The sequence below is a fragment of the Colletotrichum navitas genome, assembly GCF_030913465.1.
Source record: "Colletotrichum navitas strain CBS 125086 chromosome Unknown LY79scaffold_69, whole genome shotgun sequence".
In the NCBI taxonomy this organism is placed as follows: Eukaryota; Fungi; Ascomycota; class Sordariomycetes; order Glomerellales; family Glomerellaceae; genus Colletotrichum; species Colletotrichum navitas.
In genome coordinates, this window is record NW_026850615.1 from 72,393 (window position 1) to 94,558 (window position 22,166).

The following is a 22,166-nucleotide window of genomic DNA, read 5'->3' on the forward strand; positions in this document are numbered from 1 at the left end:
AATTCCAAACACAGTCCATTACATTAGCCTCATAAAAAAAAAAAACAATGCTTCGTGTTGCCCATTGACGAGGACGCCAACTGTATCATGAAAAGCTCCAACCCAGACGCCGGGAGAAGGGGGGAATCAAATATCCATCAAATCTGTCATTATTTACTTGCTGCTGAAATCAGGTGCCAGACTGCTCTTCGTCGCGGCGATCGCCGCCAGTTGAGAGATGCTGGAGTTGTTCGTGATGTCGAAGACCGTCACCTCGGCGCCGAGCTCCTTCATGAGCCAGGATCGGAGCTCGACCGCGGTGAGCGAGTCGATGCCGTACGCGTGCAGGGGCCTCGAGACCTCGAGGTTCGAGACTTCGATGCTGAGCATCCGCGCAATCTTGAGGAGCAGCGCGTCCAGGACGATGCCCTCCACCTCCCCCCGGGAAGCGGCGCCTTGGAGGAGTGCCTTGTGGTTGAGTGTCTTGTTCGTCTCGTCGGCCTTCCCTTCGTCGTCGTTTCCAGTTTGTTGGAGGTGGCTGAAGAGGGGATCCTCGCCCCACGACAGCGTCTGGTAGCCCTCGACGGCGGTCTCTTGTGGCAGCCAGACGCGCGGGATGACCTGTGCCCTGGACACCTCCACCGGCTTGTCTGCAGGGCGGCAGTGGTAGTCCAAGACGGCGTACAACTCCTCCTCCGAGATGTGAGTCCACCCGGCCGAGCGGAGGTAGTCCCAAAGCTCCGGCTTCTCGGCCACGTAGCCCACGCCCTCGACGATGGGGAGGTCAACGGAAACGGCGTTGATGCCTTGCGCGACCATTTTACGTGCCAAGGCGTCTTGGAACGCACCGCCGGCGGCGTAGTTCGCCTGCTCGGGGTTACCGATGATGCTCACGAACGAAGAAAGGAAGACGAAAAAGTCCGTCTTGTCGCCGAGGACGTTGCAGAGGTTCCGCGACCCGTCGACCTTGGGACGGGTAGCTGCCTTCCAGCTGTCGAGTGACATATTCTGGACAAGGTTGTCCTAGCAAAGTGTGAGCTACGAACTCATTGAGAGGATGTGAGCGTTTACAAACCTGTAGGACCATGGATCCCTGAATGCAACCCTTGACGGGCGGCAGGCTTCTCGAAACCTCGTTCATGGTGTTGATCAGAGCTTGCTCGTCTGTCACATCGCATGCCGGCGCGACCACGTTGTCGCACACAGTCTTGAGCTCGTTGACGAGTTCGATCGCGGGCTTCTCAACAGCACCACGTCTTGAAAGGAGGACGAGGTTCTTGGCGCCTCGAGACGCCATCCAGCGCGCGACCGACCTTCCGAGACCACCGAGCCCACCAGCGACGACATACGATGCCTTGGGGTCGAAGAAGCTCGCTGGCTTGCGGCTGGACAAGACCGGTATCACGTCCTGGTCACGGGGCTCCAAGACCACCTTGGCGTTCTGTCCCTCTGACTGTAGTCGGCGGAACGCGTCTTGAGCCTGGGAAAACGAGTAGACGGCGGCGGGCGCCGGCCTGCTTATGCTGCTCCAGTTGGCAGAGACAAGATCGACCATGCTCTGGAACAGGTTTTCGGTAAAGGGAAGATAAAGATCATCGGCCATACAGGAGGCCAAGTCGAAGGATTCCAGGCGGATATTGCGGCCGCGGGGGAGGCGGGCGCTCGAGACGGAGATTTCTGAGCCGATGCTGACTATCCGCCCAAAGGGTGCGACGCAGCCGACCACGTCGTCGATGAGTCCAGGTGCGTCGGCCGTGGTAACGACAAGGTTGAGTCCGTGGCCCTCGGTGATGCTCTGAAGCGACCATCTGAGTGAGCTGTCGCGGCCGCTCAAGATATGTTCCTGTGGAATGCTACAAAGCGCGGCGATCGTATCGCGCTCCGTCCGGTTGTTGACAGTCGCATAGACTTTGGCATCTTGCAGCTTGGCAATCTGAATGAGGGCCTGTCCAAGAGAGGACGCGCCATCCTGAATCAGAACGGCGCCGCCTTTTCGAAGGGATCCAAACTGGCAGAGAACCGCGTAGGCGGTGGTGTAGTCCGCCGGGAGAACTGCGCCATGAGCCCAGCTCACACCGTCGGGCAGTTTGGCAAGGAGTCCGTCCGTGGACCGCACATGGGTTTTGGTGGCGCCCGAGGTGGTCAGACCAAAGACCCGATCGCCGGCTTGGAACCTGGACGAGGACCCGGCCTTGGTGACGATGCCCGAAGCCTCACACCCCAGAGGCGATTCGTCTGTCTTCCCAAGCGCCGAGGACAAATCCCTGGGCATGAGCCCGCAGGCCATGGTCTTGACTTGGACGTCGTGGTCGCCCAATGGCGTGTCGAATGTGACGTCGTCCTCGAACCTGAGCGAATCGAGATGCCCAACATCTCCCACCTGTAGAGCCAGAGGCCGGGAGGTATCGTCGCCTAGGGGCCTGTTCACCACGCTCGACGATCCCGTCTGGGCTCGGAGGTGCTCCGTCAGATACTTTGCTTGGACAAGCCGAGGCACGTTGACGATGCCGTCAATGATTCTGAACGAGTTTTCTGCGTCCCCTTGCGCGTTTCGGAGTATCTGGACGCACTTCTCCACGACGGTATCTTCGCTTGCGGCCGCCGCGAAGGACGCGGTAAGGAACTTGACGTCGGGCCTCTCTGCGCGAACGACCCTGGCAAGACCCGTAACAAGCTCTGCATTCGGGTCTGGCGCCGCAGCCGTGCCTCCGCGGGTGACCCAGAGGATGAGCTTGCTCTGAACAAGGACTTGCTTGAAGCTCTCAAACATCTCCTCCGTCATGTCGGCCAGACACGGCTTGTCAAATTCGGATAAAACGACACATGCCGAGCCTGCCAAGCTTTTGGTGGCCATGGCCTCGGCCGTGGTGACGTCGCAGGGTCCATACTGGCCGATAATTTGCGACATTTCTTTGGCCACCTTGACCTGCGCAGGCGTACCACTCGTTAAGACGTAACTCGGCATCAACGACGCGGCTGTCTTGTCCGGCTGGGGAACGGTCGACACCATAATCGAGCTCATCTGGTACGGCGACGAGGGGAAGTCATGGAAGATGGCGTCGATGCCGCTGAATGCCGCGTCGGTCAAGTGGTGACTCCACGAGACGGGCGACATCAAGGGACCCCAGATGCGGTCCTTGTCCTCCGACAGCCACCACCCGGGAAGCACGCCGAAGCAGAAGCTCCCGAGCAGGACGTCGGTGTTGGTGATCTCGAAGAGGAGGAGCCTACCACCGGGCTTGAGCAGCCTTCGGGCGTTGCTCAGCGTCTCGTCTATCTTCTTCGTGGCGTGCAGGACGTTGGCCGCGACGATGACGTCGTACCGGCCGGCCTCGAAGCCCTGCGCCAGGGGGTCGTTCTCGACGTTGAGCACGCGGAAGTTCATGTGCGCCAGCTCGTCCTCGAAGGTCTCCTTGGCCTGTTCGAAGAAGGATGGCGAGATGTCGGTGAAGTCGTAGCGCTTGTAGCGGCGGCCGTCCCGCGTCAGCGTCGCCATGACGGGGCGGGTGGCGCCGCCGGTGCCGCCGCCGATCTCGAGGACCTCCATGGCCGGGTTCTTGTGGGCGAGGGCGTCCAGGTAGCTGCAGAGCTGGGCGTAGCAGCGCTTCGAGCCGAGGCCGTTCTTGTAGACGTCCTCGGCCAGCTTGTCCTTGAAGATGACGTCCAACGGGTCGCGCTTCCCGGCGAGGATGTCGTCCAGGGCGTTGCCGACGGCGATGATCAGCTTCCCTTCCGAAGCGCCCGAGGCCTCGACCCTGGCCTCGAGGTCGGCGATGGCCTCGCCTGCCGCCTCGTTCGAGGATTGGCGCACGACGTGCTGGAACCAGGAGGCGTATCGTTGGTGGTACCAGGCCATGTTAGCAATCGTGTCCTTGGACGTGCCGAGGACGTAGCGACGGATGTACGCGAGACACAGCGCTTCGCAATCCTTCATCCACCGAGAAGGGTCGTCTTCCGCCGCCATCGGTAGGTCGAACAGCCTGGAAGCCTGTTCTCTGCTGAGGAGGCTAGGGTCTGGCTTCCATGCGATGTTGTAAGCGGGGTGCGCCGACGCGTTCTTGGCCTCCTTGGACGCCTCGTGGGAAATGGTCCTGAAGAGCAGGCCCGACATGCGGACCATTGTTTGGCCTTGCTCGGGATGTGTGGCCGTGACTTCGGCCGTCATCTCGTTCCGGCCGCGAAGCTTGGACTCTGCCGACACATTGTATGAGTCGTGGAGAAGGTCAGGACGCGCCGAAACCCATCCGTCAGTCAGATAAGTCGGCACCCTGGTCGAATGAGAATGCTTGGCGTTGGAGACCAGCGGGACGACGTTCGCATGGACGACGGCATCGAGAGTGGCCGGGTGTACCAGATGGGGCTGGACGTACTGATACGGCATCACCTTCTTGATCTTCTCGCCGGGCGAATCAACCGTGGCAACCATGTTGAGATCCTGCCCGAGGCGTACGTTGCTCAAGGTCTGGAAGGTCGGGCCGAAGTGTAGCCCCGATTGTGAAAGGTTGCGGTACAGCTTGTCGACAGACACCCCAGTCGTGTACCCGCGGCTATCGCTTATCTGGTTTCCTTGGGGGCTGGGAAGAACAAGATCATCGTCGAGCTCGTACTCGGTTTGCACGAACCCGTGGCAATGTTCTCTCCACTCGCCGTTCTGCAACGTCCAAAGCTCGAACTCTTTCCATGCAGAGGGAGCCGAGACGCTTGATTCCCGGTGTTGGCGGAGGTAGAACTGCGACTCCACGCCGTTTGCATCGTCAGGCACGCGTAGGGCAAGTTTGAAGGAGACGTCCCGGAATCTGAATCCTTTCAGGGTCTTGGTCCTGTCGGCGACTTGCCGGCTCGCCTCTATGGCCATCACGAGCATGCCAGCAGCGGGGTACAACACATCTCCCGAGACTTTGTGGTCTTCGATCCACGGGCTCTCCGTCAGGCGGATGTAATTACGCCACGTCCCGTTGTTCTCGTTGAAGCCCGGCATGGGGGCCCCGAGGAGCTCGTGCCGGCCGGCGTGCCTCTTGCGATGGTGGTCGCTCAATGTGCTCTCGACCCAGTACTCTTTCGAGTGGTCGAACGGGTACGACGGGAGGTTCGTCAGCATGAGAGGCCTGGGCCCGTGTGGCTCGTCCGCCTCGTTGACTTGGGCAAGGCGGACGCCGTATCCCTGGCAGAAGAGGGAGCCGGCGACCTCGAGTGTGGTTTCCACAGCCGGCTTTTGGCGACGCAGGACAGAGTGGTAGTCGACCTTGGACGTGCCTCGGACTTGCTTGGTTGTGCTGGACAGCGGTCCCTTCAGAGCACTATGAGGGCCAATCTCGAGGAAGTCGGTGATGGGGTCCATCGCGGGCTCGTCGCCGTTGACGCCGTTGACGCCGTTGACGCCGTTGACCTCGTTGACGTGGCCGTTGACTTTGGGTTGCGACGATCCTTTCAGCATCTCGGCGACAGACTCTGTGAATCTCACAGGCGACACCAAGTTCTTGACCCAGTAGTCGGGTTGTCGAAGCTGGGAGAGCGCTATGGGAGCGCCAACCGTCGACGAGTAGAACCGGGGTTCGAGCGGGCTTTTCAGAACGCCTTGCTCCAGCTCGCCCATCGCCCGGAGATACTCGTCGGCCATGGGCTTCATGTACTGGGAGTGGTACGCGATGTCGACGTTGAGCCTCCGGGCAAAGACCTTGTCGCTGCCGAGCATCTCGACGAGGCGCTCAATCTTCCGGGCGTCACCGCTGACGGTGTGGCTGTCGGAGCTGTTCATGCAGGCGATCTCGAGGGTTCCCTCGCCGCACAGCTGGTTCACGCGGCCGATGGCGGCCTCCGTGCCGGCCTTGTCCAGGCCGACGGCAGCCATGCCGGTCTTGGGACGCGACTCGGAACGGGCAAGCTTGGCGCTGAGCCTTCCGCGGTGGTAAGCCACCTTCCACGCCGCCTCTCTGGAGATGGCCCCGGCGGCGTAGGCCGCGGCGACCTCGCCCGATGAGTGGCCGGTGATTGCATGGGGATAGATGCCCCAGGTGGTGAGGAGGTCCACCAGGGCGACCTGCAGAGCCGTACATATGGGTTGACAGAACTCTGGGTCATCTATCCGAGACGAGGTTTTCGGCTTGGATAGTTCGACTTGAATGGAAAAGGACGTCAGCCATGCTCTCGGGCAACGGTCATCCTTACAACGGCGACTTACAGGTCAAGGACCACCTGCAGCCCAGATCATTCAGGTATCTGTCGGCTGCAAAGATACTCTCCTGGAACGCGCGGTAGGACAGCAGGTCCATGCCCATGGCGGCCCACTGCGCTCCTTGCCCCGTGAACACGAAAGCCAGACGAGGGTTCGGCTTCGCCTTTGTCGGTGCGAGGCCGCCATCGTCGAGGGCCTTCTGGAGTTGGCTCGGCGAGCCGGCAATGCTCACCGATCGCCAGGCGTGATGTGTTCGCCTCGACGCCAGAGTATAGCTGAGGTCCCTCAAGAAGCGTACTTGAGCGTGTTCACCCAAGTGCTCTGCCACCTTGGCGGAGAGGTACTCCTCGTACAGTTTCTTGAGACGCGACGCAGCGTCGGGGTCATTGGCCGAAAGCACGAAGAGCCTCGGGAGATCTTCACACTCGTATCCACTCATCTCTACACCGCTATCTGAGCGGCGGGGCCGGTTGATGGGATCTGTTGGACAGAACCGTTTCCGTTAGTCGAGTCCCGACACGATGGTTAAGCTTTATATTTTATTTCATTTTGGAAGAAACTCACAATCGCCGTTGGTCGACCCGGGGGTCAGGTGCCGAGGGATGTGCGGATTCGCCTCGGTCCGGTGGTTGCCGTTGAGCCGGTGGTTCTTGAGGAAATGAAGCGCATCGTCCATGACGACATGCGCGTTGCTGCCACCGACGCCGAACGAGTTGATGGACATGCGCCGCAGCCCTCGCTGGGGCCAGACGGTCGGCTCTGTTGGGAACTTTAGGTTCCACGAGTCCTGGATCTTGGGGTTCTTCTTCTCGAACCAGATGTTGCCGGGAATGACGCCGCTCTCGAGCGTCAACACGCCCTTGATGACGGCGGCCACGCCCGCCGCGCCCTCCAGGTGGCCGACGTTGCTCTTGAGGGCGCCGATGAACAGAGGCTCGTCCCGGGACCGATGGGGCGCAAACACCTCGGCCAGTGCGCTCGCCTCGATGGGGTCGCCCACCGGTGTCCCCGTCCCATGGGCCTCTGCGAAGCGGGTAAGAGAGGGGTCCAGGTTGGCCCGGTCGTAGACGTGTTTGATCAGCGCGACCTGACCGGCCTTTGTCGGTTGGGTGATGCCGGGGGATCGGCCGTCCTGGTTCGTCGACGAGTTTCGGATGACGGCTCGGATGACGTCCCCGTCGCGGACCGCATCCGACACCCGCTTGAGTACCACAGCCCCGAACCCTTCACCGCGGGCATATCCGTTGGCCCGGTGGTCAAAGCTATACGACTTGCCATCCGGACCAAGGACGCCGGCGGCGTCGAGCTTCAGTGTCATCTCGGGTGTCAGGATAAGGTTACATCCGCCTACGACGGCCTAGCCAGCAACATGATGGGGGTCAGCGCACGTTCGTTCTCCGATTTCCGGTTCCTGGGGGTTTTTCTTTTTTTTTTTTCTTTTTCCTTCTTCTCTTTCAACCCCCCTTGCAAAGTTAAACTTATGGCTCACCATGGATATTTCCCGGAGCTTCAGGCTCATACATGCTTCATGCACTGCTACCAAGCTGCTTGAGCAGGCTGTATCGACTGTTACACTCGGGCCCCGGAAGTCGAAGAACCACGAGACCCTGTTGCTCAGCATGCTTGCCACTGTGCCCAACGCCGAGTACTTATTTGGTATGTCCAAGTCTTTTGCTATGTGGTCGTTGTAATCCGCCGTGAAGCAGCCGACGTACACGCCCGTCTGCGACCCGGCCACTGTGTTGAGGGGAATCCCGGCTAAACAGCCAAGTCAGCAGCAAACTCTTTTTCACCTTGCTCTCTTATCTTGTTTCTTTCTTTCGCCGAGTGTGTGTCTGGGCTAGGGTTCCCGGGGAGATAAATCCTGACCATTTTCGAGTGCCTTGTACACGCTCTCCAGCATTCCTCGCTGTTGTGGATCGATACTCCGTGCTTCCGTCGGAGTGATGGAGAAGAAGGGCGCATCGAACGCCGAGATGCTGCCTTTGAGGAAATGGCCATGTCGGACCCGTGTCTGCCTCCCTGGTCAGTCTCGGACTCGGGGCTCGGACTCGAATTCTCTACAGAGCTCGCGAGGGGGGGGATGGGACGCACCGCGCCGCTTCTGTCAGCGTCCGGGTGCCAAAAGGCGTCCGCGTTGTATCTCTCCCGTGGCACTTCTGTCCGGGCTGACCTCCCGGCGAGCAGAGACTCGAAGAAGCGCTCAGGGGTATCACCATCGCCAGGCAGTCTAGCGCTCACGCCCACAATGGCAATTGGTTCTTCCATCCCTCTCGTAAGCTAATGGCGGCGTATTGACAATGATCTGCTCTCGTCCGTGCGGTAAAGTACGGTGAGCCGGCACTTAGATTGGGACGAAGTGTCGGGGGGGGAGCGGTTAAGACATGGAGCAAGGTCGTTAGGACGGGACACGATGCCCGGATCAGGGCTCTAGCGGGCCGTTGCGTTATGAGATGAAATCCACCACTCCTTCCATCGCCCTCATCTACTAGTAGCTGCGGACATACAATGAAGATCTTCGGTGTCGAGTTTGATACGCTTAACGGCCCGGTGGTGGCCCCCCCTCCCCTGTCACGGCCTCAGCCAGGCGTTACGTGGGGGAAAACGAATCATAGTAACCGTGTTGTATCACCAGACCCGGCGTGGGGCGCGATATCGAGGCTATTGCCGCGGGAAGAAGCCGCGGACGCGGGACGCGTGTACTAAAATAAAACGTCATGCAGCGGTACCGGTACGTGTGTCTTTTTGCAAGGATATCAACTGATAGCCACCTCCAACTATACTTCGGCTGCGGGCTATACGATACAAAGCTCGCGAGTTGGCGCGCGTGCATCATCCCATTGGCTCATGGGGCCGCAGGACGCTTACTTCGCGTCCAAGTTTCTTGATAACGGGGCTGGAGGAACAGGCAGTGTAGGTAGGGGTCTCTTGAAGAATCTGTCGAGCTGCTAATGCACGCACACCGAGCATCGCGGGCTCTGGCACTCTGGGTACAGGGAATTTCGATATCACAAATCAGATACAAAGCATCCTACCGAGTGAGTATCCGTACTGCAAACACATTGGCCAGACGGCCGAGCATCGCTTATCCCGTCCTGGCTTAGCCTGCAAACTGCACTGCCGTCCCTGGCAGTGATGTGCCTGCCTAGACTCCTCCCACAGCCGGCAATTTGTTTGCGAGTGCCCGCGGACTGGGCAATATGTATCCCATCTGCCGCTCTGGTTGGTTGCTAAGGAAGTGGTGGTGGGGGGAAGGGAGGCCCTAGGGGATTGCTGTTGGTTTCTCCCCATTCATTCGTTTCTATAGCATTACTCACTCCAACACCGATACAGAGACACTTTGTTTGCTCCAATATTGATAGTTCGAGCATGCGGCAAGTATTATTACCTACGGAGTATATAGTGAGCAGCGTACCATGTCGACCGCCAGCTTCTTCTTCCCCCTTTTCCCACGACCTGTTGCAATGGCTGTAGGGCCAGATCCCGGAGCACCGGCAAGAATCGCGAGGAACACTGGGCAAAGGCTTGTTGCCCAATCACCGCCCTGGCCAAGAGCATTCCATCTCCATGGGATCCTTGACTCAGTGCCTAACAGACAGAAAGCGACCCCACATCATACTCATGACATCCCAGCTGCCAAGCCTTGACACTTCTCGATTACATGGTCTGTGGTTGTTTGCTCCGCCGCTATGCTGGACGCATGGTCATGACTAGTGAGGCGGATGGCAGGTTTTCGGTGCCATTGACAAGGCGATAACGTCTAACGTCGGGCGGCGGCGTATTAAAAGGGGAAGGGGGGGGGGGCTATAGCAAGCATATCGGAGGCACTAAGCCATCATACTGTGTGTGTCTGTCTGTAAAGGCGTCGCACCCAAAAGCTCATCTTTCGAGTCTCACCACCCTCGGGCTGTCAACTACATGTGTAGTGATTAGTGACAGGTTCCGCTGCGAGCGTCTTCCCCAGGAATTACGCGCTACTTGTTGGTGTGTGTGTGTGTGTGTGTGTGTGCGTGTATTTGTATTCCGGACTGATAAATAACCACGGATCCCAGCCAAGGGCCACAGAGCCCCGCACGTCGTTTTGACACCTTACCGACGCAGTTCATCTAAAACAACAACAAGGTTCTTGGTTTTCCCTCAGCAGTCAAGCCATGGAGAAGGGAGACGCAACGCAGACAGGGGTCTCGAGGACGGCAGTGTCCGAGCAGCCAGCCTGGCATCGTGCCCAAAAAGAAGGGGGAAAACAACCGGCTGCCCTAGCCCATTTCTCCCCCTCCCTCCCCCGGGGCCCATGTCTTCGAAAGAAAGAAAAGAAAACGATAAAAAAAGAAAAAAAAAAGAAAAGAAAAAACAAGAAGGACAAGGGAACGAGCGAAAACCCGAGACCAGCTGCTTGTTATTCTAACTTCATGGAACGTCCTTGTCCATCCCGCAACTTTCTTTTGCTGCTGCTCACCTATCACTTCTTCCTTACATACATCTTCCCCTTGCCGCAGACGGAGAAACCGGGTCGCCGTATCTCATTGTTTTTTTTATTTCTGTCAGCAGTCCCCTTTTCCCCCCTTCGGTCTCTGTTTCGCCGCAAGCAGGGCGCTACGAACCACACCACCGCACCCACTGCTTTCTCCCCCTTGCTGACGACCTTGCTCGGGGTCGGGCAGATTGCAAGTTGATGGATAATCACAGCCATCAGCGGCTTCGAAAAGCCGGCTACGGCTCGGTTCCTGGCTCGCCCGTGGGACGGAAGCGCCCTTCGACAGCCGCTAACAGCGTCTCTGCCGCCTCTGCATCGACCTGGCTCACCGCTAGTTCGTCCTCTGAACGTACCCGCAACACTTCAGCAGATAGCGGCGGTAGGCCACACACGCCGCCCTCGACGAGGCCCTCGATACAGTCTGGCCAACAGCATGTACGGTTCACCACCCACTCCTGACCCCCCTCCCCTCCTCCCCTTATCATCACATTTTCATTGTTATGCGTGAGAGAGAGAGAGAGAGAGAGAAAGAGAAACCTCGGGCATTGAGACCAACATATCATTACAGGAGGATTGTGCCGATGAACACCCGAGCCCAACGTCCGATGAGGTAAACCGGGCGCTATGGGCGGGGGGATCCGACTCCGACGACATGTCGGATGAGACCGCGCCGGCTGCGGGTACCCGCCTGGCTAACTAGTGAGTCGGTCCCCTATAGCAGAGGCCATGTTATTGTGATGGCGCAAGACCACGATTGTATCGTGCCCTGTTTTGGGTCTTGACCAGCCGCCGTCTTGTCGCGCCGAGCGGGCTGACCGTTCTCCACCATGCAGTAGCAGCTCGGGGAGATCACGATCCAAGGACACCAGATCCATCTTCCAATCAATCTTTCACAAATTCGTAAAGACCGGCAAGCGGTTTGGCTTCGTGCCCAACAGCAAGGTACGTCGACCTCCCTTGGCGTGCCAGCCCGTCCAAATGCCGCGTTCACGTCCACTAATACGCGTTCCCAAACCTAGGAGGAACAAGACAGAAATGGTAAGGGGGTCTTCTTCCCGCTTCACCCTCCAGCATCTGCGCGTCTTGCAGGACGCCCGACCGTGACTGCATATGCTAACGTAACCCGCAGTCCTTCAGCATCAAATCATTGCCGAACTCTTCGACGGCAGACTCCACTTGGCCCCGGTCGTCAAGCCCAGAGCGGCCCTCGACGTTGGTACCGGGCCAGGATTATGGGCCTTGGTGGGTGTTCCCCTCTTCATTGCTCCCCCTCCCCTCCCCATCCTTATTCACGCCTGAATGATGCAGATATCACGGGACGGGTCGGCTAACCTCTGAGGCAGGAATACGGCAAGTTCTTTTCAGGCGTTTGGCGCGGTTGATGCTAATCCTCCTCGCCATCGTTTTTAGCCAAGAACAATCCAAACTGCGCCGTCATTGGTATCGATATCGAAAAAGTCCGCCCGCCGTACACAGTTCCCAACTGCCAGTTCAAGTTGATGGACGTCACGGCCGGCTGGACGATCGACAAGCATTTCGACTACATCCATGTCCGCATGCTCGGCGATATCGTGGACAAGGAGAAGCTCATCCAGTCCATCTACGACCACCTGAACCCCGGGGGCTGGGTCGAGTTCAGCGAGTGGATCGCCATCCTTCACTCCCCGAACCATTCCCTAGACGGCAGCGCTACCCAGAAATGGAACTCCCTCCTCGATCAGGGTCTCCGGAATATGGGGCGCGATATCGGATACGTCCGTCACTATCCGCCGCTGTTGGAGAAGGCCGGCTTTGAGAGACTGAAACTGACCAAGCATGCCGCACCCACGAACGCGTGCTATCCGGGCAAAAAGTGCCAGAAGTTCGGCGCCATGATGGCGAACAACTGGAACGCCATCATCGAGCCCCTCACCGTCCCTATCTTCACCATCGGCCTCGACTGGCCAGAGAGCGAGGTCCATGTGCTGTTGAAGAAGGTCCGCAAAGAGATTCCAGACCCCCAATACCATTCATTCATGACATTGTAAGTTGCACCTCACCTACTGCCCGCCACTCTTCCCCTCTTCCCCCCTTCCCCTCTGCCATCCCGCCGCCTCTGTGTCTTGGGGCCAAACGGCTCATTCCTACCTCTAGGTTGACCGTGTACTGCCGAAAGCCACGCCACGGCGCTTCGTCGTCCGCCTCGCTGGCAAGCTCATCACGATCGGCGCAAGCCTCGGCATCACAAGCGTCTTTCTCCAATTTCAGTTCACAGAGTTAGAGAAAAGCGTCTGATATGCTTCTTCTTTTTTTCATATTCTCTGATTGGAAGGCAAATTAATTATATACCCCACCCAAGCGTTTGCATAGAGAGCCGGCAATCGCCATGTTAAGATTCATGTCCAGAAGCAGAAAGCTTCCGAGAAGCAGAGTCTTAGCCCCGTTGCGGAGAATAAACATGATTTGATGAGTTCTGTACTGTTCGAGTTGTGACGAGCTCATTGACAAGCCGCAGCGGTGAGCCTAGGAGTACGGCTGGTCACATACACCTTTTGGGAGAGCCCCAGCCTTGTTGTCTACGCCGGACTCCGCTGCCAGAATGTTCACGAGGGCCTGACAATATAACAGACTCATATAAGTGCAGAAGCGCAGCCAAGTAATGCGGGCGGATACATGAGCCCATCCCGAACGTACCATCCTGCAGTCACGCAACCGCAAATCCGTAAATACGCGGCTTGAAGCTATCCTGGGCTCGATGGCGGTGCTAGCAGGCTACGAGGTTGCATGCAATGCACGCGTGCATGAAGATTCAGCCCTTGGCCAACCTTGGCCAACCTGCACACATGGGGTCACTAGTGAGGCATTTAACCATACGGCGAAAGCCAACAGCCGGCGCCACCAAGTTCAACCTCTCTACAGGAGCCATGCCCCAGACCAGTTGGTCCGGGGGACAAGAGCAGACATAAACTAGTGTACATGACGACTATGCATGTGCCCAAAGTAGAAATGATGCCCGGATCCTAGCCCCCACCTAAATGCACAAGAGAGGATCCTTGCTTGGCTCAAGGCACCCGACGGAAGTTGTTTCTACGGAATGGCAACGCAGCAGCAATACTCTCTTATCCTCCTTGACTTCACCAAGCTCCTATTGGCTGCATACGAAAAGAACTTCTGTTAGTGCTGAAAACAAGTTGTCCCACCTAGATAGGAAAGTTGCGGGTTTGGTTCGGATCATGTTAGTGACACACGGCCACTCGATTGGGTATCCCGCCGCCGACAGAGCAAAAACGGCCACTCTCCGCCGTACGATCCAGACCCTGCTTCTTCCCGTAGCGTCCATCTCGTTAGCAAAGTCTGGGCCGGAATAACCTCATCACCTACGCTCTACATCCCCGTCCTAGCCCACAATGGCTGACCTCGGGGCCGACCCCAATGCCGCATACGGCGCAGTCTACTCGCCGTCCTTCCTCAGTCTGTTCTACGACAAGTATGTCTTGGGCTTCAACATGAAGTACATCTGGAAGTGCTCGACAGATGACGTCCTCCTCCCCTTCTTCGCCGAGAACTTCTCCCGCAACCACCTCGACTGCGGCGTCGCCACGGGCTGGTTCCCTGCTGCGGCGCTGGCGAGGCCGTTCCGCGCGAACAGCAAGCAGCGCCTCGGGCTGCTGGACCTGACGGCGCCCCCTCTCAAGGCCGCGACGGCCCGCATCCTGTCAGTGGCCACGAACACGGAGATCCTCTGCGTCGAGGCCGACGTCACGGAGCCGCCGCCGAAGCAGCTGCTGGGCGAGCGCTTCGATTCCATATCCATGTTCAACCTCTTCCACTGCATGCCCGGCGGCAAGGCGAAGCTGCGCGCCATCGGCTCCTACAAGGAGCTTCTGAGCGAGGACGGCGTCCTGACGGGCTGCACCGTGCTGGGCCCCAACGAGTCGACCGGCTGGCTCACCAAGCTCCAGCTCCGGTGGTATAACAGGTGGTGGGGGGTCTTTAACAACTGGGACGACAATAAGGAGGACATTCAAGACGTCCTCGAGCACGAGTTCGAGGAGGTGGAGACTTGGGTCATTGGCCAGACTATGCTTTTCCGCGCCAAAAAGCCAAGGAAACCCTTGCTGGACGTTTGAGTGTTGTGGTCCCAACGGAAGGAAACTAATCAACTAGCATGACCAACGACGTTATGACCATCACGTGTAATAAAACGAAATCATTCCAATTGATGTCGTAGTGAGTTGAACACTACGATACAAACTGCCCCTGGTTGTGTGGCCTCTCATGTGTTTTGACGTGTCCCCCCCCTGAATCGGCGATGTTGGATCGTGATCAACTTTGGAAAGTCACTTCAACATTGGCGTGTCATGCAAACAACAGCTACTATGCATAGTCCAAGGGTCACAGATGCTATGTTGCTTTGGCATCAGAAGTTGGGGTATCCCGTGGTACTGGCGGGCGGAAAGATTCAGTGGGCCGACGCGGGACTCTCGACTGGGTTCATGCCGACATCGCGAAGGAGAAAATAGGAGCGGAACAGATTGCTTCGGCAATACTCGCGGCAATATAGCAGATACCAACGGGCCGAGGAAACCGTCTATGTTTCCGTCCTGTCTCGGCTTATTGCATTGAAGCTAGTGAAAGCATAATATTCCGAGTTAGAGCATACATCAGGGCGTGCAGGAATAGGGATGAGAAAGGTGTAACTCTATGCAAGTAGATGTGAGAAAAGAGATCTCCGTTATATAGTTAAGCTGTGCGAGCAATGAGTGAGATGTCACTTTGTCGTTCAGATGCGGCCAGATTACCCGCCGCCCTAAGGTCGCGCAAGCGGGATGAGCAGGGTGATCCAGGAATATCTTTGCAGGGTTCAAGGTGCCGTTTAGCGAAACTTGTTTCAATTTTGCTATTCATTATTAGTGCCTGCTTCCCTCTGGGGGAGTGCATAGTGTATTTGAAGTTGTGTTGATTTATAGTACATTCCTAGTACTCTTGACCCTTGCTCTTGGCACACTGCCTGCCAGTTTCCTATCCCATTAAACCATCTATATTCTCAAGACAGCGCCTAGTATATGTTGCTTATAAGACTGGAATACTAGAATTTTTAAGTACTTGATTTCTATCCTTACAACGAGAATTCCACTTATAGAAAACTCCAAAAGCAAACTGCTCTCAACATGAGGATTTTATACGACCTCTACGTATTCTAATCCGACTTTTCGCTTTTGACAACTCCAAAAACTTCCATCCATTTTCGACTCCTTGTGGGTGTCCCGCTCCGTTGCCTTTTGCCACGGCGACATATTCTATAGTCTTGAGGGCGGTACGGAGGAGCCTGTCAAGACCTTGCAGAGAATGCCAGAGCGCCAGAAGCACCATCACCCAGCCAATAGTATCAGTGCAGCATAATGCATCTCAGATCACATGATTGTCAACCTGCTCCTAAAAGGGCCCCTAAGAATCAATCTCATACGGCTGTAGCACTGCTATGCTGTAGACATATCTAGTAAGAGTCTAATAAGAGTGTATTCTTAAGCCCTAAGGCTGGGACACTCTACTCTTGGTCTTGACATTCTGCGCAAGGTCTTTTGAAGGGCACCTCTGTACATACAGCGAAAACAATACACCCTTGCTTTTGGATTCTCACTTACTAAAAGAACTATTCAAAATTCACGTGACTAAAAGTGCCTATTAACTACTCAAAGTTGCGTGACGGCAGGAGGGGTTATTTACTAGTAAATGAACAGGCCGGCCGGCCGCCAAAGTGAAAGTCGCTATTAGCAGAAGCTCTACACGTACACAATACCAGGTCATAGAGCTATATATTTTTAGAAGATAGAGCAAGAGTAGTTTCATTAGAAGGCGCACTTACTAACTGCAGGGAACCTAACCAGAAAATAGAAATATAAGATTAGATTAATAATTAAGTAGTCCTATAGCGGCTTTTTATTATAAAGGTAAGCTTAACAACTAGATCTTCAAAGATACTCCCCCCCCCCCCCCCCCGCTTTTCTATATATAACAGCCTGAGTTAAGTAACAGAAACCGTCTGCTGTTGTCAGTCAGTTAATATCTCACCGTCCACACTGTCGCAGTACGCCTCGCTAACGAAACAAGATCTCGTCCTATCTCCAGACGGTCTCAGGACGTACGGGATCTGAGAGCCAAGCAGCACCTCGACTACGTCGCCCGGGCGTGCGCCGCCTGGGGCCATGCCCACGTACCCTTTGATAGTGGGCAATATGGTGCACTACCATTACAATCGCAGAGATAGGGCTCTTGGGTCCTCCATTCGGCCCCGACGGCTCTGGCTCTCTCGGCTGCTGCTGTTCTTTCGCGAAGGGCCTCGATGACCAAGTTGGACTTCGCGGCTGAGAAGAGTGCCGGCAGGTCTGGCGATATAGACCGCTCTCTCATCGATGGGCTGGGTGTGGAGGGCAGAGATCAGACTGTTAAGATTGACGGTAGTAATGGTGAGGCTGAGGATGATAGTGAGGGCTGTGAGGGTGATGGAGACGGCCGCTTACAGCCTGGCAGATGGCGAAAAGGGGCATTATAGCGAAACATCGCGGATTTTGAGGGAAATCAGGCACCGCACTTCTGGCAGGGCTCCAGCCGGCGGCTTGGCTGTTACTGTCGCTTAGGTGCCTTAATTAACAGCAGCTCTACAGTGACATGTAAGAAGTCTGGGCTCACCACTCAATGTGCCATCTTCAATAGGTGAGCCCAGACTTCTTACATTTCACTGTACTATGTAGCAGCGGTACACTTAACGAAATAGTGAGTAAAAAGAAGAAGAAGGGTAATGAAAGTGAGGTTATTGGTGAGGGGGTGGGCACCCCTGTTGACTGATGGATGTATGAAACCATGGCGCGGAGTTTGCGGACTAGAAGTTCTCCGCATCGGTGTTGCCCAAAAGCCCGGCTTGCAGATCGCGAATCACCTTCAAAAGACTGATGCGCAGATACCTTTCAGCGACATTTCACGTTGAGAAGTCCATGCTCGTTCAAGGACGGATTACAGGGTTTCCTCATTTACATTTTGAATATCCCCAAAGAACCGCTGCTTACCAGCTATACTCTCAACCATCATGCCTGCTCTTGCAAACGAACTTATTTCACGTCTAACGCCTGCTTCGAGCGTCCACTTGCTATTAGTGGCGGTGAGTCTAGTACGCCATGACTAACAACAATCCGATTGCTAACGAAAGGGTAATAGTTTGTACTCTATCGTATCGGTGTCGTCATTTGGCGACTCTTCTTCCACCCTCTTGCCGGCTTCCCAGGGCCCAAGCTCTACGCGGCTTCTTACTTACCATTCACCTTTCAGAATTATGTTATGGGAACGCTCGTGAAAGAGTCGCTAAATTTGCACAAGAAGTACGGCCCAATTGTCCGTGTTTCCCCTACCCGCCTCGCTATCGACGGCTCTATAGCCTGGCCGGAAATCTTCACTAGACGCCCTCACCAGGCTGAGTTCGAAAAGACGGTCGAATTTTACGGGCTGTCTGATAGGATCGGTATCTTTCCGACCTACCGCGAAGACCACCGACGGCAACGACGGATAATGGCCCATGCCTTCTCCGAAGCCGCCTTGACAGAGCAGGAATCCTACGTGAAATCCTACGTTGACCTGCTGATGTTGAGACTCGGCGAGCAGGCGCAACAAGGCAAGATCTCCGACATAGCCAAGTGGTACAATTGCTTTACGTTCGATGTTATCGGCGAGCTAGCGTTTGCTGATCCTTTCTACTCTCTGGAGAAGAGCGACTATCACCCATGGATTGCCATGATTTTCTTCTCAATCAAAGCCAACAGCAGGATTATGTTTCTGTTTCAATACTCCTTCCTACGCCCGTTTCTTCTACTAGTGGGCAGCAAGACGATGCGGATGAAGGACGAGTCCGAAAATCTCGCCCGCGAGAAGACTGACAAGAGGTTGGCCCTCAGAGACGACAACCGCAAGGACTTTATGTCCTATATCCTCCGGAATAACAAGGAGGATGGGAACGGGATGTCCCACGAAGAAATCCACGCCAACTCTCGGGCTTTCATCGTTGCGGGCAGTGAGACCACGGCCACCGCGCTCTCAGGCTTAACGTTCCACCTGACGCGTAACCCTGATGTGTACAGAAATCTCGTGCAGGAGATACGAGAGGCGTTCGCTTCCGAGGAGGAGATTACGACGAAGTCCACGAAGAGGCTAACCTACCTCCACGCCTGCCTCGAGGAGACGTTGCGCATCTACCCGCCAGCTGCCGAGACGCCCCCAAGGGTCTCTCCCGGCGATGTCATTGACGGGAAGTTTATTCCCAAAGGAGTGAGTAAACCATCCCTTCAGAGGCACGCTCATGAAGAGGCATACTGACAGTCTAGACCTACATATCCGTATACCAGTGGGCGACGCACCACAACCCACTTAACTTCGCCGACCCGGACGCCTTCAGGCCCCAGCGCTTCCTCCCCGTGGCTCACCCGTTGTACGAGTCCAGATATTCTACGGACAACAAAGCGGCCTTTAGGCCATTCTCGACTGGGCCCCGGGACTGCATTGGAAAGAACCTTGCCTACGCGGAGATGCAAGTAGTCGCGGCCAGGCTGCTATGGAGCTTTGATATTGAGCTGCAGGAGGGCCAAGAGGATTGGGTCTCGTCCCAGGCCACCTTTACTGTCTATCACAAGGGTCCGTTGATGGTAAAGCTAAAGCCTCGGGCTAAGTAAGGGAGGATGTGTTTCTCGAAACATAGGGAATGAGTATAGCTACATATAGTGTAGTGTCTTACGTTTTTTCTCTTGTCACCCTCTCTTGGTTCTTGGAAGCTCTTGTGGCATGTGGCATAGAATAGGGTTAGTATTCGAAGCTCCTGATTATCATTTAAGGTCTAAAGGTTAGCCCTATAGATTTCTTCGGGTCACCATTTGTAACCAGAGAGCCTACACCCACCACGGCCTATTCACCACTAAATAATATATAAGGCAAGTAACCTACATACAACCCACGCCCTATTCTACCTACGTAAGATTAAAGCTATTATAACTACTACTACTACTACTACTACAGGTAATTTTAGCCCTACTAGACCCTAGGAGCGTAGGTAGCACAGCCTTTATAGAAACAAAAGGACTAGCGTTAAACAGACAAATAGCTCTATAGAACATGAGAACTATAGTATAGGTTATATAATAAGAAGGAGGACTAACAGATAATAAGTGCTTCCAGTAGAGAGACTAATTAGTTAAGAGTGCTCTATAGTAAAGGACTAATAAATAGCTATTACTCCCCTATACAATACCGCAATCGTAGGAACGAATTTCAATTGGTCTCGTCTCCACTGGCAAACTCCCCGTTCTTGAGCTTGTTACTCAGAGCCTTGTTCTCCCTAATGAATTCTGCAAGGACCTTGCGCTTCTCCAAAAGAAGATCAGCAACCAGGCGGCCAAAGACAACCCCTCCAGCGGTGTTCAAGTGGGTGGCATCGCCCGAAGCGAGGTCGTACTTGTGTCCATTCTCGTTGCCGATGGCGTTGATGTAGTTGGTGCTGGCAGTGTTGAGGTCGAGATATGTGGTGCCCGCGGCTCCAGCGGCAGCAATAGCTCCAAGTCGCTCGGTCTCAAGATTTTGAATCACCTTACCGCCGCTGAAAGTGCGGCGAGTTAGAGACGTAATTAGAACCTTGGGAAGCAGTCAGTATCCATTCTTTTCGATTCGACACAGTTGTGGAATTGACTCACAGGGGTTCCAACCGCAGCTGTAACTTCGGTTGCCAAGGTCTGAAGATTGGCCTGGAACTGCTCCGAGGAGATATTCGCTGCGGCCTTTTGGTCATTATGCCCGAACTGAATCGTGACGATCGGGTTAAAGGCTCCTTTGTTCGCATTGACCTCTGCAATCACTGTATCCCAGATACCTTGGGCTCTGAAAGAAACTGTTGTTGCGCCACTCTTGCCATAATTCTTCCCGTCGGCAGGCGACTCAACGAAAGTCAAAAATCCATCACCCCAGCCACCGTTAACAGCCACCGTTGAGTCACCGGTGAGGAGAAAGTAGGGGGGCTTCGTTTGACGAGTCTCCTGTGGACTGGCCTGGCTCAGGGGAATTGCGGAGGCGGGTGTAACTGCCGTTGCCAGGATGCTCGCAATGCTCTGAAGTCTCATATTGTCGACTTGGTTTCAGCGCGGATATTATGGGACCGCTAGGCAAATCATCACAATATTCATCAGTTCAGTGGAAACGAGACGGTGCCTACTAAAATTTGACGAGATCTGTTACACGGAGATGGATTGAGTATCAAGCAATGTTTACATCTGTCACAGATCCTCGTTTTGCCATATCACATCTCGGCGTGGACTATACCGAAAGAAGCGCTTACGGCAACAGTAGAGCGAATGCCGCGATGCTCCTATACCAATTCCACCAATGACTCTCGCATCTCTATGGTTACGTCCGTGCTACCCCAAAGAGATTGTAAGGTTTCATTCCGGTGCGGCACATATGCTACGGATAAGAGATCTTCCCTCGGCCGATGTTACCTGCGAGTTGATGCGATCTCGGGAAACAGGAAAACAGGCAAGTCAACTTGCGGGGGAGGAGTCCATGCTTGTCAATTGAAATTTTCCGTGGGATCGATCATCCGTCTGAAATACCCATGTGACACGATGAACTCGTGGCTTTTCATAAGAGACATTTCCTGCCTATTGGATGTGCCTTGATCTCATGAATCTCTCTTTGCAGGGCTTTTTTTTATAAAAAAAAAAACCAGCATGTCTGGTTCAGTTTCCCACGTCAATTGGGATTACCGCATACTCTCACGTTTGAAGCCAAACCAGGTGCCTGTTTCCAGCCAGAGCTCACGCACCTTGAGGACCAAGTAAAGAACCACAGAGAGTGCGGGTTCACATCAACGTGCTCAAATGAATGTCGAATCGCACTGGAGGTTGAGAAAACGTAGAAGGCAAAACGAAACCATCGCCTTTACTGGAATAATTTGCCTAATGACACTCAGATGAGTGTTTGGTCTTGTTTTGTCAATTTCAAGCCACCAATAACTATGTCATTAAACGCAAGGGCAAATGCCATTGCGAAAGTGAGGCGTAAAGTCTGGATGGCTCGGTCGGTTTTTGTGTATGGGATTGGTGGGATGTATGGGATGTAAGACTAATGGAGAGGGAAGAGTCCAGAGCTTAGCTTCCGCCTTGTGTATAGCTGACTGCGGCCAATAAGGTTAATGGAGAGTGAAACTACCAGTACCTAGTTAAAAGTGAAGTCTGACTCGGCAGTTGCTCTGCGTTATCAGGTGTTCTGTACTGTATGAAGTGTATGAAGAGATTGAAGAGATCGATATGTGGCACAGGTGGAAGTCAACGTCGTAAACTTGGTATCCCTCGGTGAGACTCAACTGATTGTCTGGGAGGACAGCAGCATCTAGTGAAAAGAATGTAAAGTATTTGTCTCATCAAAAACTGTGTACAGACTATGCCAGATAGAAATCTCTACATGAAGTAATCTGTACTTGTGATGAGCCACATCTGTGGCAGTCACAACTTGTACCAGCCACATGAAGCTAGTCCC

General features: G+C 55.1%; 6 protein-coding genes across 6 annotated transcripts; 4 read left to right on the forward strand and 2 right to left on the reverse strand.

The window, feature by feature from the left end:
* Positions 1–153: 153 nt before the first annotated feature.
* LY79DRAFT_672628 (beta-ketoacyl synthase domain-containing protein) lies at positions 154–8,419 on the reverse strand (the record flags this gene model as incomplete). The annotated part of the gene is made up of 7 exons (XM_060564079.1): positions 154–1,002; positions 1,055–6,093; positions 6,158–6,631; positions 6,716–7,508; positions 7,641–7,909; positions 8,021–8,165; positions 8,246–8,419. The coding sequence occupies 7 exons, from the start codon at positions 8,417–8,419 to the stop codon at positions 154–156; spliced, it is 7,743 nt and encodes a 2,580-aa protein (XP_060410371.1).
* Positions 8,420–9,456: 1,037 nt separating this feature from the next.
* LY79DRAFT_564707 (uncharacterized protein) lies at positions 9,457–9,951 on the forward strand. The gene has a single exon (XM_060558681.1). It carries the CDS (start codon positions 9,568–9,570, stop codon positions 9,796–9,798), a length of 231 nt encoding a protein of 76 aa, XP_060410372.1. The 5' UTR covers positions 9,457–9,567; the 3' UTR covers positions 9,799–9,951.
* A 1,326-nt stretch (positions 9,952–11,277) lies between these two features.
* LY79DRAFT_592999 (TAM domain methyltransferase) lies at positions 11,278–12,885 on the forward strand (the record flags this gene model as incomplete). The annotated part of the gene is made up of 5 exons (XM_060561500.1): positions 11,278–11,324; positions 11,459–11,567; positions 11,755–11,871; positions 12,041–12,648; positions 12,759–12,885. 5 exons carry the CDS (start codon positions 11,278–11,280, stop codon positions 12,883–12,885), a joined length of 1,008 nt encoding a protein of 335 aa, XP_060410373.1.
* Positions 12,886–13,784: 899 nt separating this feature from the next.
* Positions 13,785–14,820, forward strand: LY79DRAFT_564713 (methyltransferase domain-containing protein). The gene has a single exon (XM_060558682.1). It carries the CDS (start codon positions 14,012–14,014, stop codon positions 14,732–14,734), a length of 723 nt encoding a protein of 240 aa, XP_060410374.1. The 5' UTR covers positions 13,785–14,011; the 3' UTR covers positions 14,735–14,820.
* A 2,721-nt stretch (positions 14,821–17,541) lies between these two features.
* LY79DRAFT_347510 (cytochrome P450 CYP561D2P) lies at positions 17,542–19,486 on the forward strand. Its single transcript, XM_060552624.1, has 3 exons — positions 17,542–17,760; positions 17,817–18,917; positions 18,974–19,486. Exons 1-3 carry the CDS (start codon positions 17,689–17,691, stop codon positions 19,316–19,318), a joined length of 1,518 nt encoding a protein of 505 aa, XP_060410375.1. The 5' UTR covers positions 17,542–17,688; the 3' UTR covers positions 19,319–19,486.
* Positions 19,487–19,910: 424 nt separating this feature from the next.
* LY79DRAFT_523068 (GDSL-like Lipase/Acylhydrolase) lies at positions 19,911–20,752 on the reverse strand (the record flags this gene model as incomplete). The annotated part of the gene is made up of 2 exons (XM_060555497.1): positions 19,911–20,270; positions 20,330–20,752. 2 exons carry the CDS (start codon positions 20,750–20,752, stop codon positions 19,911–19,913), a joined length of 783 nt encoding a protein of 260 aa, XP_060410376.1.
* Between the last annotated feature and the right edge of the window lie 1,414 nt (positions 20,753–22,166).